The sequence below is a fragment of the Oncorhynchus masou genome, chromosome 2 (assembly GCF_036934945.1).
Source record: "Oncorhynchus masou masou isolate Uvic2021 chromosome 2, UVic_Omas_1.1, whole genome shotgun sequence".
NCBI lineage: Eukaryota > Metazoa > Chordata > Actinopteri > Salmoniformes > Salmonidae > Oncorhynchus > Oncorhynchus masou.
In genome coordinates, this window is record NC_088213.1 from 22,696,877 (window position 1) to 22,713,785 (window position 16,909).

General features: G+C 45.0%; 1 protein-coding gene across 1 annotated transcript; it reads right to left on the bottom strand.

Annotated features, from left to right (window-relative positions):
• Positions 1 to 2,492: 2,492 nt before the first annotated feature.
• LOC135552783 (adhesive plaque matrix protein-like) lies at positions 2,493 to 9,309 on the bottom strand. Its single transcript, XM_064984635.1, has 3 exons — positions 8,829 to 9,309; positions 8,491 to 8,734; positions 2,493 to 2,649 (listed from the first exon to the last, which is right to left on the bottom strand). Exons 1-3 carry the CDS (start codon positions 9,307 to 9,309, stop codon positions 2,493 to 2,495), a joined length of 882 nt encoding a protein of 293 aa, XP_064840707.1.
• Positions 9,310 to 16,909: the final 7,600 nt, after the last annotated feature.

The window sequence follows — 16,909 nt, forward strand, 5'->3', positions numbered from 1 at the left end:
CACACACTTATTCCTAACGGTTAATTAGGAAATGGAACTCAGTCAACAGTAAAATGGATGGTTTATTGAAACAAATTCACCCAAAGTGTTCATTAGGGGTTAAAGAAAATTAAGCCCCTCTTTGACCCAGGAGGAGGGGCGCTAGCGGGGAGCTGAAGGGGGTAATAAATGGTTTCATCTGCGAGTTTAGCTGTTATGTTGTTCCTAACACAGACATGGAAGGTAACAGTGTTTCCCCAGATAGGGTGAAGGGTTAATGAAATGCCCTCTTATTTCCTCCTGCTCTCTCTCTTCTGCTGAGTGATAAGTAGCTAACCAACCAAGCCTGTAATTACAATCTAACAGAAACCGGCCCGATCTGTATATAAATCTCACCATCCAATTACAAGATGTAATAATTCTGCACTCAGGCTGGTAATGAGGTCTAATACTGGTCCATGTGATAATCCCCTCTGGATGCTGGCTTGATCAGATGTTGGCTTTGTAATTAGACTGGCAGAAAATCATTATTTCGTGTTCAGGAAAAAATGAGGTTGGTGGGAAGTTAATTTTCTCTCCATTCTCTGAAGCGTAGACAAGAATTTAATGATTTAATCATGATTGTTAGCTATTTTGCAATCAATTTGTAATGATTGTGTCGCAACAGAGGGTTTCTGGGAAGAGGGTCCTGTAAAGATTGAACGTGTCACTGATATGGCACAGCTGTGTTGTCAGATTGGCTCAGTTTAACAACCATACTGTTTAGGCTGCTGTACGCGCGCGCGCGCGTGTGTGTGTGTGTGTGTGTGTGTGTGTGTGTGTGTGTGTGTGTGTGTGTGTGTGTGTGTGTGTGTGTGTGTGTGTGTGTGTGTGTGTGTGTGTGTGTGTGTGTGTGTGTGTGTGTGTGCGTGCGTGCGTGCGTGCGTGCGTGCGTGTTTAACATGCTTTCTATTTCATCTATCTACATCTCTCCCCTGTTGTTGGGCAAGCCACACCGGAAGATAAACACTATTCTCTATCAGAATATGCATTTAGTTTAAAACATTTACAACTGTCAACACAGTATTTCATTTAATGTCTCCGAAAGACTGCTTTTGCCATACTGTACCCGTCTTGAAAATAGGGTCCTATTAAACTATACAACTATAAAACACATAAACTAATAAACTATAAAACGTAATCTTCAATGACATAGTTACAATATTAACATTTCCCTCAAATGTCCTGGAGGATTTGGAAGAGGGTTAACTCCTCGTTCACACTGCCGTACATTTCCCCTCCCTAACTTTAACCTTCTGTTGTTCAGCATTCCAAGATTAAGGATCTTGTTCAAAAGGAAACTCAATGAAAGTGACTGAATAATCAAACTTCAGTAGGAAGAAACTGTCAACACACCCTCGTATCCTCCTCCTGCTGTTGTATGTAATCAGAGAATAACCACAGAGAGAAGACTGGAGAATAGAGATAGAGAACGAGAGAGAGAAAGAAAGAAATCGAGAGAGAAAGTACACTGAAAGTGCATTATTCATCTGGTAAGCACACACTCTTAGTCGAGCCAGCTCACAACACAATGCCGTCTCCCGTCTCCTATGCTATGTGTGCCACCCCCTAAGATAAATCCTTGTTTGGGGTATTGAACCATAGCCGTGCCACAGCAATACATTTAGATGTTATTATAAGACTATAAAGGCAGAACTTTCAGTGCTGTGTTTTCATCAAATGCATCAGTGGAGGCTTAGCTTGCTAATTCCCTAATGACAGAACAGCGTATTAGCAGAAGTGTGAGTAATTCCCTAACCACAGAACACTGTACTACCAGCAGTGTGAGTTCCAGTACAGTAGCTCTATGCATAGCGTTGGATTGGAATGCCTTGTGTTTGATCATCAGTAGTTTGCCGGTGCGGAGCGAGGCAGTAGATTTAGACAATCCAGTGGGTTTTGCACGGCTCCGCTCATCTCTCCACTAATCTCCAGGGTGATACTACGGTGAATTCTTTATTGATAGAGAATTGACTCTCTGGTCCTCGGAGGCTATGTTTATAATTGATACTGTTTGAAGTGGATCCCAGAGGGCCTGGCTGTTCAAAGGGATGATACTTTTTGATCAATTATAATAAAGCACTATCTTTAAGAATCTTGACTGCGCCAATACTACCTTCCAGGCCCATTTTATTTAGCAAAGTTCTGCAGGCTACTGTCCACATAGAGAGTGGTCGCATAGGAAGATGCTCAAATGAAGGGCACTCAATAATAATGTATTTACATAGGTGTTTATCTCTTGTTCATATGGGTCTTCCATCTTTCTAGGTATATGATCTGTAGGCCTATTTTTGTGTGTAGGTTTGTTTCTATGTGTGTAAACTTGCACATAACTGTCCAGACATTCGCTCAACATGGGCTTTTTTAGGTAGCTTTTGAGGTTAGCCGGCTGCCCAGCCTCAATCCATCCAGCCCCGGCTCTAATCCATCCAGGCCCGGTTCTAATCCATCCAGCCCCGGCCCAGGGGGAGCCCTCAGGGGAGCAGCCTGATGGGGCTGAGGGGCTCTGGGTCTTTGGGCCTCTGGGTCATCCTCCTCCACTCAAAGCTGCCCAGCCCAGCTTTCAGCCTCATCCCCCTCTTTCTGCTCTCTTCCCACCTGTTCAATACCTCAGAAGGACTTTCAAGTGCTCTTTGAAAAACCCCCACAGAAATCAGAGAGCGTGTTCTTCTAGGCGTTCAATAGCAATGGCAACGCTAGCCCTCTCTGTTCCCATCACACCTCCCTCCCTCCCTCCCTCCTCTGCTCTTTTATATCACTCCATTTCCCTCTCTCTACCCCTCTCTTTTTTTTTACATAAAGTGCACCTCCCTTCCACCTGACTGCCCCCCTTATCCCCCCGTCTCCTCCCTGGTCTATTGGCATTTGCTGAGTGCTGTCACCATAAACCAGCCCAGTGGTTCTACAGACCATGCTACTATACAGTTACATTCAGTCAGACCAGAAGGAGTGGCCAGTTCACCAAGGCTTTTGTGTTGGGATATAACAACAGAATTAATAAATCATAGCAGGGAAATACCTCTGTCTTTTTGGCTATTGGGGGGAAATCAGAGATGAACTGGGCCCTCTCTCCACTGGGAATAAATCTCTCTGTGCTCGTTGTGCTATGCTGCCCGCTGGCCAAGCTGGATCTTACTGGGCCCAGCCCAACGATGCTCAACTTAAATAAAATATTACTGTGGAGCCATAAAGATAATTAGTCTTGTCTCATCTCCTCTCTCCATCGCAATTAAATGTGACCCGTATGTTTTATGTATGCCTGAATAAACCCCATGCCCCCAGAAAATACATCGTCAACGGAATGAAAGGGAGGGTTGTGTGTTGGAAAGTAATTACGACGTGATAGGACAATATTAACTTCAGGGTGGAGGGATGATATTGTTTGTGGCCTGGTGTCTTGTCCATCAGACAGACACATTCACACACACAGCGAGAGCCAATAGTCTCCTCCTCTCTCTCAGATATCTTCACCAGTGTAAAGTCAACGGCTTGGGAAAGCTGTAAATTGCGACATAAGACATAAGCCTCAGGCTTCTCATTTCAGCTCTACCAAGACACATTATAATGTCACTCCCCATAGTGATTGTCTTATCTTCCCTGCTATAACACTATCTGAGGAAAGTAGGACAGGGTTCAAGTTTGGAGTAATCCTTTTCCTTTTATTATTTTCTGAAACATATGCCCACTGATGTAACATGGGAGGAACTCATTCTAGACGTGTAATGGAAAGATAATTGTGTTGTACTGATTGCGTTGTGCCCAGGCCTGGGTTCTGTGTGAACAATAGTGGTTCTAATGACAGCTTTATCTGGCACAGTGTTCCTGCCAACCTAAAACCCATCATTATGTAAGATGCCCGCAGAGCAGTGGGCATGTCGGGAACCAGCCAATGCCAGGGAAAGGAATAGCCTTTTACCATGTGTGTTTGGGTAAGGTGGGTACATCTGTCTGTACTGGGGTATTTCTGGCATGTGATTCATATGACTTGCCTACAGTAAAAACAAACACAGATACATATGCTACAAGGTTTATTTGCCTTGGATGGCTAAATTAGAACCCTCAGTTCCCTCTGTTCAACTAAAATGATTAAACAACAATTATACTGAATTCTACACAGGTAGGGATCTATATGATTCACATAGAATAGAATGATTCAAACTGGGTCATGGATGTTCATATTGCTACTGTCATTGTAAATAATAATTTGTTCTTAATTTTATTGACTTGCCTGGACAAATAAATGTGAGAGAACATATATAAATGGACAATATAAATGAATAAAAATGATTGGATTGATGCCGTAATGTGAGTATGGTGGTTCAGTAAGCTAAAAGTGAATGAGTTGGAATAGTGTTCGTCTCTCCTGGTTTTGTTGTTGTATACTGTTCCTCAGGGATTGTTATCTATTATAATTTCTAATTGGACTCACAGCTGGGTAAACTATAGTCCATGCTGTAAAAACCCACCTGTTATAGTCCTCAAATGACCGGGGGGAATAGTCAGATGAATCTGTGTGTCTACAACGAGTCCATGCTTTTGTTCATGCAACCAGTGCTCTATCAATCCATCATCAGCTGCCCAGCTGTTGCTCCCAGACATTGTAGTGCTGAGTGTCTCTTCTAGATGGGTCAAGAGTACAGGGTATCTCCCTGTAGAGCCTGTACAGTGCTGAAAGCTGTTCTCTAACCCAGTAGGACCACAGCACAGTAGAGTATAGCAGCAGCATCACCCAGCCGTGAGCAGCTGAAGGTCAGGTAGACACACACACACACACACACACACACACACACACACACACACACACACGCACACACGCACACACGCACGCACGCACGCACGCACACACACACACACACACACACACACACGCACACACAGCAGCCCTCCATTAGCAGGGTTCACCCTGGGTTAGGGCTGCATTGGGGCACATACGCCAGGGACCTTGTGGCATATGCTGCAGCCCCTAGCAGCCCGTGACAGAGCACTTAGTAGGACCAGGGCCCAGCGAGGGACCGCCCAGAGGCTGTGTCCCGGGGCATCGCTGCTGGGCCGGGGGGGACGAACTATAGTACGTCTGCCTGAGCATCACTATAGTACATCTGCCTGAGCATCACCATAGTACATCTGCCTGAGCATCACCATAGTACATCTGCCTGAGCATCACTATAGTACATCTGCCTGAGCATCACTATAATACAGCGTTTCCCAAACTCGGTCCTCGGGACACCAAGGGGTACACATTTTGGTTTTATAGCACTACACAGCACTACACAGCTGATAGCACTACACAGCACTACACAGCACTACACAGCTGATCTAAATTACATAGCACTACAGAGCTGATCTAAATTATCATCTAAATGATGATTAGTGATCATCATGATCACTAAATGATCATCATGATCACTAAATGATCAACTAATCATCAAGCTTTGATCATTTGAACCAGCTGTGTAGTGCTGGGGTAAAAACCAAAATGTGTACCCATTGGGGTCCCGAGGACCGAGTTTGGGAAACCCAGATCTATTCAGTTGTATTAGAATTGGAGAAGACTTTTATTTAGCAAATGTCGTATAATGACTATATTTTGTTCAAATCAGGAAACACAAATGTACAGTAAATCCTCGGCTCCATCTCAGTTTGTTTTTCAGTTATCTCCACAAATTCCCTCTACTAAAACAAGTGCACATTTTTCTCTGAGAGAAGCGTTTAGCTAGGAATGCTCAGTAAAACTGTTGAAACTCTCTCCGTATCCCAATGTGCATTTGCATATTTTATGACTTCGTTAAGCTGTCATTCCTCTGCATTATTAATAATATGGGAAGAGATTGCAAATTGCAGCACATCCCAATTTCTATAAAGAGTATGTTGGGACAGTGTTATGTAGTAGGGATAGCATGTATAAATGAAGCCCCGAACCAGTTCTGGCCTCAGGACATTATCCTCTCTAAGTGTTGTGGGCAAAGTTAGCGTCACCTAACAAAGTTCCATGTTTTATTTCTATCCTATATCCTCAGAAAATATATTAAGCAAATGTACTTGGTAAAGTTAGCTTCTCTCAAAGTTAGATGTTTGTTATTTGTCTTTCATATTGTTTTCCCTTCCAGTGGGTGGATAGGCCACAGTAAGGGCTTATCACAGTATCAGTATGTCTGCTCCACCATGTTGCTAGACAACTTAGTGCCAAGCCGTCTTCATTACAGCACTGGGCCTGAGTTCACCTGGCTGTCTGAGCGACTGGTCTGGATGAAGCTCTATTAGTTGGCAATATATAGAGCTCTCAGCTGGCTGCTTATTTACTGAGTAGGCTACACTACCCTGCTCTCTCTCTCTCTCTCTCAGCAGCTAGCAACCCTCCAGGGCCCCCTTATCTTTCAGTGGTGGAGAGAGAGCAGGGCCAATAAGACATGATGATGTTAGACTGGTCTCAGAAGCCCTTCTGTGAAGATCTGACATAGACCCTGTCCAGTACGGTACAGTTCAGTCAGTGATTAGCAGGTAGTTCAGTTCAACTCACTGTTGTTGGTTTAAAGACAGGTTTAAAGACAGGTTTAAAGACAGGACCTTTGGTCACCAAACATGTAATTCCTGATACAACGTGACAACTACAAGTGTATTAAGAGGTCACTTAGTGGTTATTGTGGTACATATTAGTGTAACTTATCAGGTTTGGATATGGTTGTGAGAGTGATTTGTCAACCAGTCCCATTATGATCGAGCTGAACTAAGCCCCGGAACTAAGCTGAACTAAGCCAAGTCACCTCCACCTTACCTGTCACCCTAGACCCACTTCAGTTTGCATATCGCCCCAACAGGTTCACAGACGATGCAATTGCCATCACACTGCACACTTCTATCACTTCTAACTCAAGACCATCAGACTGTTAAACAGCCATCACTAACACAGAGGCTGCTGCCTACATCCTGACTCAAATCATTAGCCACTTTAATAAATGGATCACTAGTCACTTTAAAAAGGCCACTATAATAATGTTGACATATCTTACATTACTCATCTCATATGTATATACCATATTTTACACCATCTATTGCATCTTGCCTATGTCGTTCGGCCATCGCTCATCCATATATTTATATGTTTATATTCTTATTCCATTCCTTTATTTTTGTGTGTATAAGGTAGTTGTTGTGAAATTGATAGATTACTGCACTGTCGGAACTAGAAGCACAAACATTTCGCTTCACTCGCACTAACATCTTCTAACCATGTGACCAATAAAATTTGATTTGAGTTTAGCCAAACACCTCCGTATGGCTTTCTAAGTCTGTTTTGAGATGGTCAGACAGGCATGGGGGACATTGTTATCGTCCTTAACCTACCCACTATCCTTCCTGCTCTGTGGCCTGGTCTGTGATGGCCTGTCCACTACAGTTCAAACCCACAATCCATCTCCCTAGAAAATAACAAAAAAGTGACATCCTCCTTCCCTTAAAAGATAATGCTCTTTAAAGCAAACTGTATAAAACGATAAAACAAGTCAGGGGAAAGCTACTTATAACCCCTCCCTTCACCTGATGGAGGTCTTGCTCAAGGTTATGCTGTACTAAAAGGATGTATACTCGAGTTGAATGAATGTGTTTTGATCTCTTCTGTGACACACTTTCAAGGGGAAAATGGCGTATGTGGCATCGAGCAGGCTAGGAAGTCTCAAGAGTATTTTGGTGTGAAGAGGTTAGCTGCATGTGTATGTTTGATTGGATCATGCTAGATTGGCCAGTTTAGCGCTGCCTGATGTCGCGTATCGAGGGTCACACTGCTGAGTGCCCATCAAGCCCCTTCAATAAGCTGCCGTCACCTCTCCTTGGCTCCTTAGAGTGATGCGCCATGGGAGAGGCGGTAGAGGCCCAAACCACATTCCCTCTGTCCTCACCTGACAGCCCAGCCCAGCTCGACTGGGAATCAGCTGCTTCTCTCTTCACTTCACACTCCAAAATAGAACCCAGACGTCTAATATTGACAGGCTCCAAACCTGCACTTTTTAAAGTGTATTATCCTCTCATCCTGATGTGATTGAGGGGGCGCCTCCAGAGTGGCTTTTATTGCGTCCGTCTGTATCTGCTCCGTTGGTGCTGTGGTGAAAAGTCCAATAGCTGTTTTTCTCTTGCAGCATAAGAGGAAAGGCTTCTGACGGACAGGGACTAACAGCATTTCACAACAAACAGTGTTTCTCCCAGCTCTGGTACACAATCTTCAAGTGCACAATGGAGGGAATACAACCTGGAACCCAGAGGCCTTCGCTCAGCAGAATCTACTGTAGACGTCGCTGAAGTGTCAACGATGGGCCTGTCTGTCTGACAACAACTACTATAGGATTGAATCTTGGGACATGGAAAGGATTTATTAGCAATTGAAATGAGTCCAAATGGTCCAGTCCTGAGTGTCTGTACTCTGTGCTGAGACAGAAGTGATGAGTGGACTTTTATTTTACAAGGGAGGGATACATACTGTACATTGGGATGTAGTCTGAGGGATACATGCTGTACATTGGGGTGTAGTCTGAGGGATACATGCTGTACATTGGGGTGTAGTCTGAGGGATACATGCTGTACATTGGGGTGTAGTCTGAGGGATACATGCTGTACATTGGGGTGTAGTCTGAGGGATACATGCTGTACATTGGGGTGTAGTCTGAGGGATACATGCTGTACATTGGGGTGTAGTCTGAGGGATACATGCTGTACATTGGGGTGTAGTCTGAGGGATACATGCTGTACATTGGGGTGTAGTCTGAGGGATACATGCTGTAGTCTGAGGGATACATTGGGGTGTAGTCTGTAGGGATACATACTGTACATTGGGGTGTAGTCTGAGGGATACATGCTGTACATTGGGGTGTAGTCTGAGGGATACATGCTGTACATTGGGGTGTAGTCTGAGGGATACATGCTGTACATTGGGGTGTAGTCTGAGGGATACATGCTGTACATTGGGGTGTAGTCTGAGGGATACATGCTGTACATTGGGGTGTAGTCTGAGGGATACATACTGTACATTGGGGTGTAGTCTGAGGGATACATGCTGTACATTGGGGTGTAGTGAGGGTAGTGGGGTGTAGGGATACATGCTGTACATTGGGGTGTAGTCTGAGGGGGATACATGTCTGAGGGATACATTGGGGTGTAGTCTGAGGGATACATGCTGTACATTGGGGTGTAGTCTGAGGGATACATGCTGTACATTGGGGTGTAGTCTGAGGGATACATGCTGTACATTGGGGTGTAGTCTGAGGGATACATGCTGTACATTGGGGTGTAGTCTGAGGGATACATGCTGTACAGGGTCTGTACATTGGGGTGTAGTCTGAGGGATACATGCTGTACATTGGGGTGTAGTCTGAGGGATACATGCTGTACATTGGGGTGTAGTCTGAGGGATACATGCTGTACATTGGGGTGTAGTCTGAGGGATACATGCTGTACATTGGGGTGTAGTCTGAGGGATACATGCTGTACATTGGGGTGTAGTCTGAGGGATACATGCTGTACATTGGGGTGTAGTCTGAGGGATACATACACACAGTCTGAGGGGCTGGTACATTGGGGTGTAGTCTGAGGGATACAGTACATTGGGGTGTAGTTGGCAGTACTTTGCAGGCTGTGAGTCAATACCGTAAAGAAAAACCAAACATGGATCCACTCTCTCTGGAATGACGTTTGAACACTTCCTCTTCAGGTCAGACATGGTGAAATGCTGTAGATGTCTCTGTGTTTTACAGCACCTCCTTTTCTCTCTCTCTCTCTCTCTCTCTCTCTCTCTCCCCTCTCTTTCTCTCTGTCTTTCTCTTTCCTCTTTGGGAACTCTCCCTCCATCAAACTTGACCCCTGTCTGTTACTGTGCCAGCCTTCCTCTCCTCCTCTTCCTCCCTCCCGCCGTCCCTCCTCTACCCCTGCGCCACATCTGTGGGATAAAAGGTGGATTTTGCGTTTATTTTGGACAGCTCTCTTTGTCCTTTAGCCCTTGTAGTCCATCAAAGGCATGGAAGAGAGGGAAGAGAGGAAGAGAGGGAGGAGAGGAAGAGAGGGAGGAGAGGAAGGAGAGAGGAACAAACGGTTGGCTTGCTGTGACAGTGATCGCAGACGGTCAGTCTTGGCTCTAGATGGTTGTTTCAGCTCTTTGTTGTTCAGCCTGTTCTGCTCAGGGACCATTGCTGTACGGTACTACTTCTTAGCATCTTAACAGGCTTACACAACTCCCTGTTTTATAGAGAAATACCAGCAGGAACTGTAAAATCCCATTTAAACACATCAAAATATAAAGAGTATTTATAGGGCCAATGAACGTTCAGACAAAATACAGTATATAAAGTTTTTCTTTGGCACAAGCTTACCTATGACTGTAATGTAGCCTTTTTTAAAGGAAATTGAACTCAACTTAATGTTGTAAGTGAACATAAAAACTACAGAAGGTTCACCAGGATGACTTTCATTCTCAACATGGTCATAAAGGGTTATTTATTGCAATAGGCAGGAACGTTTTCAGTTGGAACTCTCCAAGGTGTTAACAGACTAGCTACATGCCCAGATACATGATCCTTTAAGGGGTCAATTATCTTCTCTAAGGTCATAGCTTTCCTCCTGGCTGCACGTTTTAAAACCATATTCATTCTCAATATGCGATAAGCACGTCAATTGACTGACTGACTGTAGATTCCTTGTCTTTCTCAGCCATGAAAGTCCTTCAGTACTTTGACGGGCCCATGCTGGAACTTGAAACTGATGATCTCAATATAGGAGATAAACACCCCCCCCCTTCCTTCAAGCTTCAAGCTCATAAATTACCGGTGCATCACCCTGAACGCTTTATTCTATCAAGCCTGAATTTGTCTGGTCTTCTCCTCTTTCACCAGGAGACAATCCTCACAGTCAAAACAGATTCTCTGTTTAAGGAGTAGTGCTATGCGTTCCTATTGGGGATCTACTCCCCAGCTGCCTACAGTATGAGTGGGGCTCTTAGGCTTCGACTTCAACCGTGGGGTTGAGTAGGGTAGTGAACGCTGTCTGCATGCATTTCCCTTCTTTCTCTCTCTTCTCTATCTTTCTCTGTCTCTCTCTTCTTTGTTTCACTCTCTCTCTCCTACTTTCTCTCTCTCTCTCATGAGGCCTGCTCACCTGGCACAGTTCCCATATATTCAGGCTCAACCCGGTGGTGCTTCGTTTTCATTCTAATTCTCGAGCGTCCATTCCCTGAGCTATAGGGTCAGACTGGGGCTGGTGTTTATATGGATATGTTATGATGTTAGGCCTTAGTTCTGGTGCTGGACCATGAAATGTCTTTCCACTGTGGGCTTTGGGTCTCTGTACTACAATAGAAAGAGAGTGTCTGATGTGTGTATCGTATCTATTCTGTATACCTTTCAGCTCTAAAACGGCAGTCTCCTGGACGTCTAACTGAACAGGGTGATGACCGACTGTTCCATTCCTGTTAACTTGACTTCCAGGCCCTAATTGAAGACTATAACTAGTGTTTCTTGGTGTGTCTGTTTGAGGCCCTTGGCTGTGTGTGTTTTGTGTTGAAGGATTAAGACTGACTGCTCAGTGGTCAGACTGACACCACCCTGTGGTAGAAGACGCCACTGCAGCTGCTTGCATCCTTCACACACACGCACACACACGCACACGCGCGCACACACACACACACACACACACACACTGTGCCCACAGTTTGTGCCAGCTGACAGTTTTTCCAATGTAGTCCATCAAAGTATGATATTAATCACAGTTCTATCCATAATATGTTCTGGTGGCAGCCTGCCGAAGACGTTCAGGCTGAGAGTTCACCTTGCAAGGCCAGGACTCAACAGTGTTTCTTGACAGGCAGCTGGCAGGCAGGAGGGCAGGCAGGAGGGCAGCCAGGCATCATCTACTGTCTGCCCGTTCCAAACTGCCTCGAAATGGGCCTGTTTGACTGGATGCCAGGGCCCTCTGGAGCTCTGGCCTCCAGGTTACTGCAATGTATCACAAGGGCTTCAGTACATTGGCCTTCACATGGATTTATGAGGTGGAACCAAACAGTGTTCTCTCCCTCTTCTTCTTTTAAAGTTTAGTAGTTTGATGTTCCTGGACTGTCACCAGCATACGACTTGCAGGTAAAGGGTAGCCTAGTGGTTAGAGCATTGGACTAGAAACCGGAAGGTTGTGAGTTCAAACCCCCGAGCTGACAAGGTAGAAATCTGTGGTTCCGCCCCTGAACAGGCAGTTAACCCACTGTTCCCAGGCCGTCATTGAAAATTAGAATGTGTTCTTAACTGACTTGCCTGGTTAAATAAAGGCAAAAAAAATAAAAAGTTTAGTAGTTTGATGTTCCTGGACTGTCACCAGCATATGACTTGTCACCAACATACGACTTGCAGGTAAAGGGTTATTATTGCAGGGAAAACATTGGACTTGTTAAGAGAGATTGTGTGATAAAAGACAGTAAGTTGTGTGATTGGAATGTTTTACTGGCCGTGTCACACCCTGATCTGTTTCACCTGTCCTTGTGCTTATCTCCACCCCCTCCAGGTGTCGCCCATCTTCCCCATTATCCCCTGGGTATTTATACCTGTGTTTTCTGTCTGTCTGTGTCAGTTCGTCTTGTTTGTTCAAGCCTACCAGTGGTTTGTCTCAGCGCCTGTTTTTCCCTAGTCTCGCTTTCGCTTTCGCTCGGCCTCCTGGATTTTGAACTTTGCCTGTCCTGACCCTGTTCCCGCCCGTCTCTGACCCTGCCTGCCGTCCTGTTCCTTTGCTCCTGCTCTGGATTACCGACCTCTGCCTGACCTGACCTGTCGTTTGCCTGCCCCGGTGGTTACAATAAACATTGTTACTTCACACAGTCTGCACTTGGGTCCTACCTTGATTCCTGACCGGCTGACCCTTTAAGACATTGTCTGGGAAAAGGTGGTCGTTGCTACAGTACAACTCGGCTCATGTTTGTGATTCCAGAAACCAGGTATCTTGGTTGTAAAAAGTAACAAAATTTGTTCGGCTCTTTACACATAAGACTAGATAACTATAATCGACACACAAATATTGAGGCCATGTGTACTGTACATAATATACTGTTCTTTATTGTTCTCTAAATGCTGGTCCAGGGTTAGTCCATGTGTTCTCTCTAGGATCAATCTGAATAAACCTCTCAGAGAGGGAGAACCTGACCACTGTGACTGACCCAAACTTCAGGAAAGCTTTGACAATGTACAGACTCAGTGGGCCTTGCTATTGAGAAAGGCTGCCGTAGGTAGACCTGGCCCTCAAGAGAAGACGCACTGCAAACATGAGATGGAAACTGAGCTGCACTTCCTAACCTCCTGTCAAATGTATGACCATATTGGAGGCATGTTTCCCTCAGATTACACAGATACACAAAGAATTTGAAAACAAACCCCATTTTGGGTGAAATACCAGTGTGCCATCACAGCACCAAAATGTGTGACCTGCAGCCACAATAAGATGACAACCAGTGAAGAACAAACACTATTGTAAATATTTTCCCTTTTGTACTTGAACTATTTGCACAGAATATAACATTTGAAATGTCTTTATTCCTTAGGGACATTTGTGAGTGTGTAACGCTCTGGGCATAGTGGGTACAAAGTCAGGCGCAGGAACCAGGGAGTTCAGGGTAGTGCTATTTATTGCACACACGGCAAACATAAGCCACCCCACGAAATACAGGGCGCACAAAACAAATGCCCCAAACACGGGGACTCAAACAGTCTGGAGAAAACCCACGAACGAAACACGTCAACATCAAACGTGCCCAGAGCAACACAAAACAATCCCGCACAAAGAGCAGGCGGGTCGACTGGCTAACATAGCCTGACTAATCAGCCTACACACAAAACAGGTGAAACCAATAAACAGAAAGGGGAAAAGGGATCAGTGGCAGCTAGTAGGTGACGGTGACCGCCGAGCGCCACCCGAACAGGAAGGGGAGCCACCTTCGGTAGGAGTCGTGACAGAGTGTAATGTTTACTGTACATTGTTATTGTTTATTTCACTTTTGTTTATTATCCAGTTCACTTGCTTTGGCATTGTGAACATGTGTTTCCCATGCCAATAAAGCCCTTACATTTAATTGAGAGAGAGAGAGGGGGGACAGTGAATGTATCGGACTGTCAGTGATGTTTTTGATCTGATCTGAGGCGCTGCTGGTGTCAGAGGTTAAAGGGCAGGATCAGGGTTTTTCCTGCATGTTAAGTTTCAGGCGGCAGGCTCTTCCTAGCGGGACCCTGGTACCTGTTACTCCTCAGTGGGCTCCCTGCCTCACCCCTCCATCCCTCCTCCATCCCCGGGCTCGCCACTCCAACACTCCTGGCTTACCCCCCTCCCCCCCAGCTTGGGGGCTCCCCACCTCACCTCCTACCCCTTCCCCCACCTTCCAGCTTTCACCTCTAATCAGCATTCAGCCCACTACCTCAGTCCTCTCATCACAAACCCTCCTGGATTTATTTTCATACTATGTGGGTATGATAGCCACTTAATAATTCATATTTAGAGTGAATACCCGTGCACTGAGAAATTCTGATTCATCCTGTCTTCCAGTAGCTTGGCTTGTCCACAGCAATCTCTTCTTGCATCATTTAGGCCTGATGGTTTTGCTTGTGTGGCTTGGTTAAACTTGATTTGCGCCCTTTGCAGTACGGTTGTTCAGTTGAGTCGTCTCCATTTTGTTGGTTGGAAAGTTTGGGATGAAAGGCAGATGGGAGGATGGGCCGCAGACAAGGTCTTTCTTCTCTCAAAAAACATGCCACTTTAAAGCATTTGAACAGATTCCCAGATCCCAGATTGTACCTATAAAGTTTAAAGAGAAACAAGAACACAGGCAGAAGCCAGATATGATCTGACCCATGATTGTTGACCAGAGAGAACAGACTGAGCTAGCCAGCCAGCCAGCCAGCCAGCTCCCATTTTCAGATGTGGCTGTGTGTGAGATTAGAGGGGAATGTTCTGTGAATGTGTTTGTGTGTGAAGGTGTTTGCGTGTGAAGGTGTGTGAGAAGCAGCCTGAGTAGCTGAATTCTTTCTATTGCCCTTAACCATTACAAGCATTACATGGACAAATCAACCCTGAATAGATCACAGGAACGGTGTCTTTACTTGTCACAACACCAAACATCATTCCTCTGGCTTCTCAGATCATGCTGGAACATTGTGGGCCAATAGGAGAACTGGCTCTTGCCATGCTGAGAACCGATAGGAAAGCAGGTTGTTAACACTCGCTAATCCAATGAGAGAACAGGGTGTAGATGGGCTCCGGGCCAATGACAGGAGAGTGTCTGTCTTTGTGACATGGTGTCCAGATTGGTGTTAAAGCTTTAACCTGTGTGAACAACATGGATAGTTCACACATCATTTACTCACATGGAAAGACTCTTTCAGATCGTTCCTTTTACTTTACAATGTTTTACTTTAGAATGTAAGATTGATATTTACGTGTGTGTGTGTGTGTGTGTGTGTGTGTGTGTGTGTGTGTGTGTGTGTGTGTGTGTGTGTGTGTGTGTGTGTGTCTGCAGTCTTTGTGAGCCCCGCCTGCATGAACCCAGGCTATTTTTCCTGTTAGTTTTCTTTCATGTTTCCATTTGAAGGCGATCAGAACTAAATCAATCTAAATGATGGGGTGGTATGTAAACTCCTTAGGATCAGGCAGAGAGACATTTGTCTTTTCCCTTTAAGCATGTTCTTTTTGGAACTCCACTTGTCAGAAGAGAGATAAATATAGTTTAGGACAAACCCAAATAAATGGGTGGGTTCAGCAATACTCAGAGCAACAAGCCACAGAGGGAGATGTTACCTAGCAGCCTACACAGGCTTCCTCCCTCTCACTGTTATGGAAACAAAATGTCTGTGTGTGTCCTGGTCTGCACCTTTACAGCTCCACCACTGGACAGGAGTGCTATCCAAACAGGGGAGGAAGTAGCTGCTGCACCACCACATTAACCGGAGGAGGAGACGGTGTTAAGAATGATTAGTCACCCTGCTATAATGTGTGTCTCTCACTTCCTGGTTAAATACTTCCTGGTTACAGAGTGGCGAGGCGGATTGTAGGCCCTAGTTACCACTAGGCAGGGCAGTCTGTGGAAGAGCTTAATTCTACCTTTACGCTGTGTGACTCATTCAGGTTAAATAAAGACAGGTGCCATTTTAGTTTAGTCCTGATGGTGTTGTGCTGAAACATGTATTACACCCTGAGGACTGTGACTCCTGTAGAGTTTTCATGTATGGAAATGTCATTTCACCAAGCATATACTGTCCTCTCTCTCCACACAGATGTGTCCTGTAAAAAGTTGTAATATAGCACATTACAGGGAGAGGAGAAAATCATATGAAGATATTACAGGTATTAAAACATAGAATAGGATTAAATGAAGGGAATGTAAAGTATGTTACCTGCAGGGTGGGAAACCGCATCTTGACTGAAAGGGTAATAACTTTAGAAGAGATAAACATATGGTCATTCCATTGAGGGGTTTGTTAGTAACTTCGTCCCCAGGCTATTGCACACAGTACATATAGAACTGGGATATCAACGATTCAGAGTTTTCCTTGGTGGGAGGGACCATGTAATTCTACGGGAGTGACCAACTGGGTAAAGTATTTGTCATCATTTAAATTTTGTGAATCACACAACTGCAAGGCGTTATTTGGGAGATGATTGGTTGGTAGATTAAGCCACCTATGCACCCAGAGTTTCTCTCAGTCTTTCTGTATTGGCTAACAAAGGCCAAGTTTGACGTGTCTGGGAACAGGATTAGCTTTGTAGTGCTCTTTTTTGCCATTATCATGGGATGTCCAATCCAAAATCAAAACACACGACCACGGCTCTGCTCACAGGTAGGTTGTGTAAGTGCATCAGATAGGCCTAGCTCTCTCTTTTATACAGATGTGTCTAT

What these genes read in the sequence shown, in the direction of transcription:
- LOC135552783 (XM_064984635.1), bottom strand. Translation starts at nt 9,309, where the DNA reads ATGTATCCCTCAGACTACACCCCAATGTACAGCATGTATCCCTCAGAC. An exon ending in AGACTACACCCCAATGTACA is followed by an intron (nt 8,735 to 8,828) that starts GTATGTATCCCT and finishes TGTATCCCTCAG; the next exon opens with ACTACACCCCAATGTACAGC. An exon ending in CCCTCAGACTACATCCCAAT is followed by an intron (nt 2,650 to 8,490) that starts GTACAGTATGTA and finishes GGTTTTTCAAAG; the next exon opens with AGCACTTGAAAGTCCTTCTG.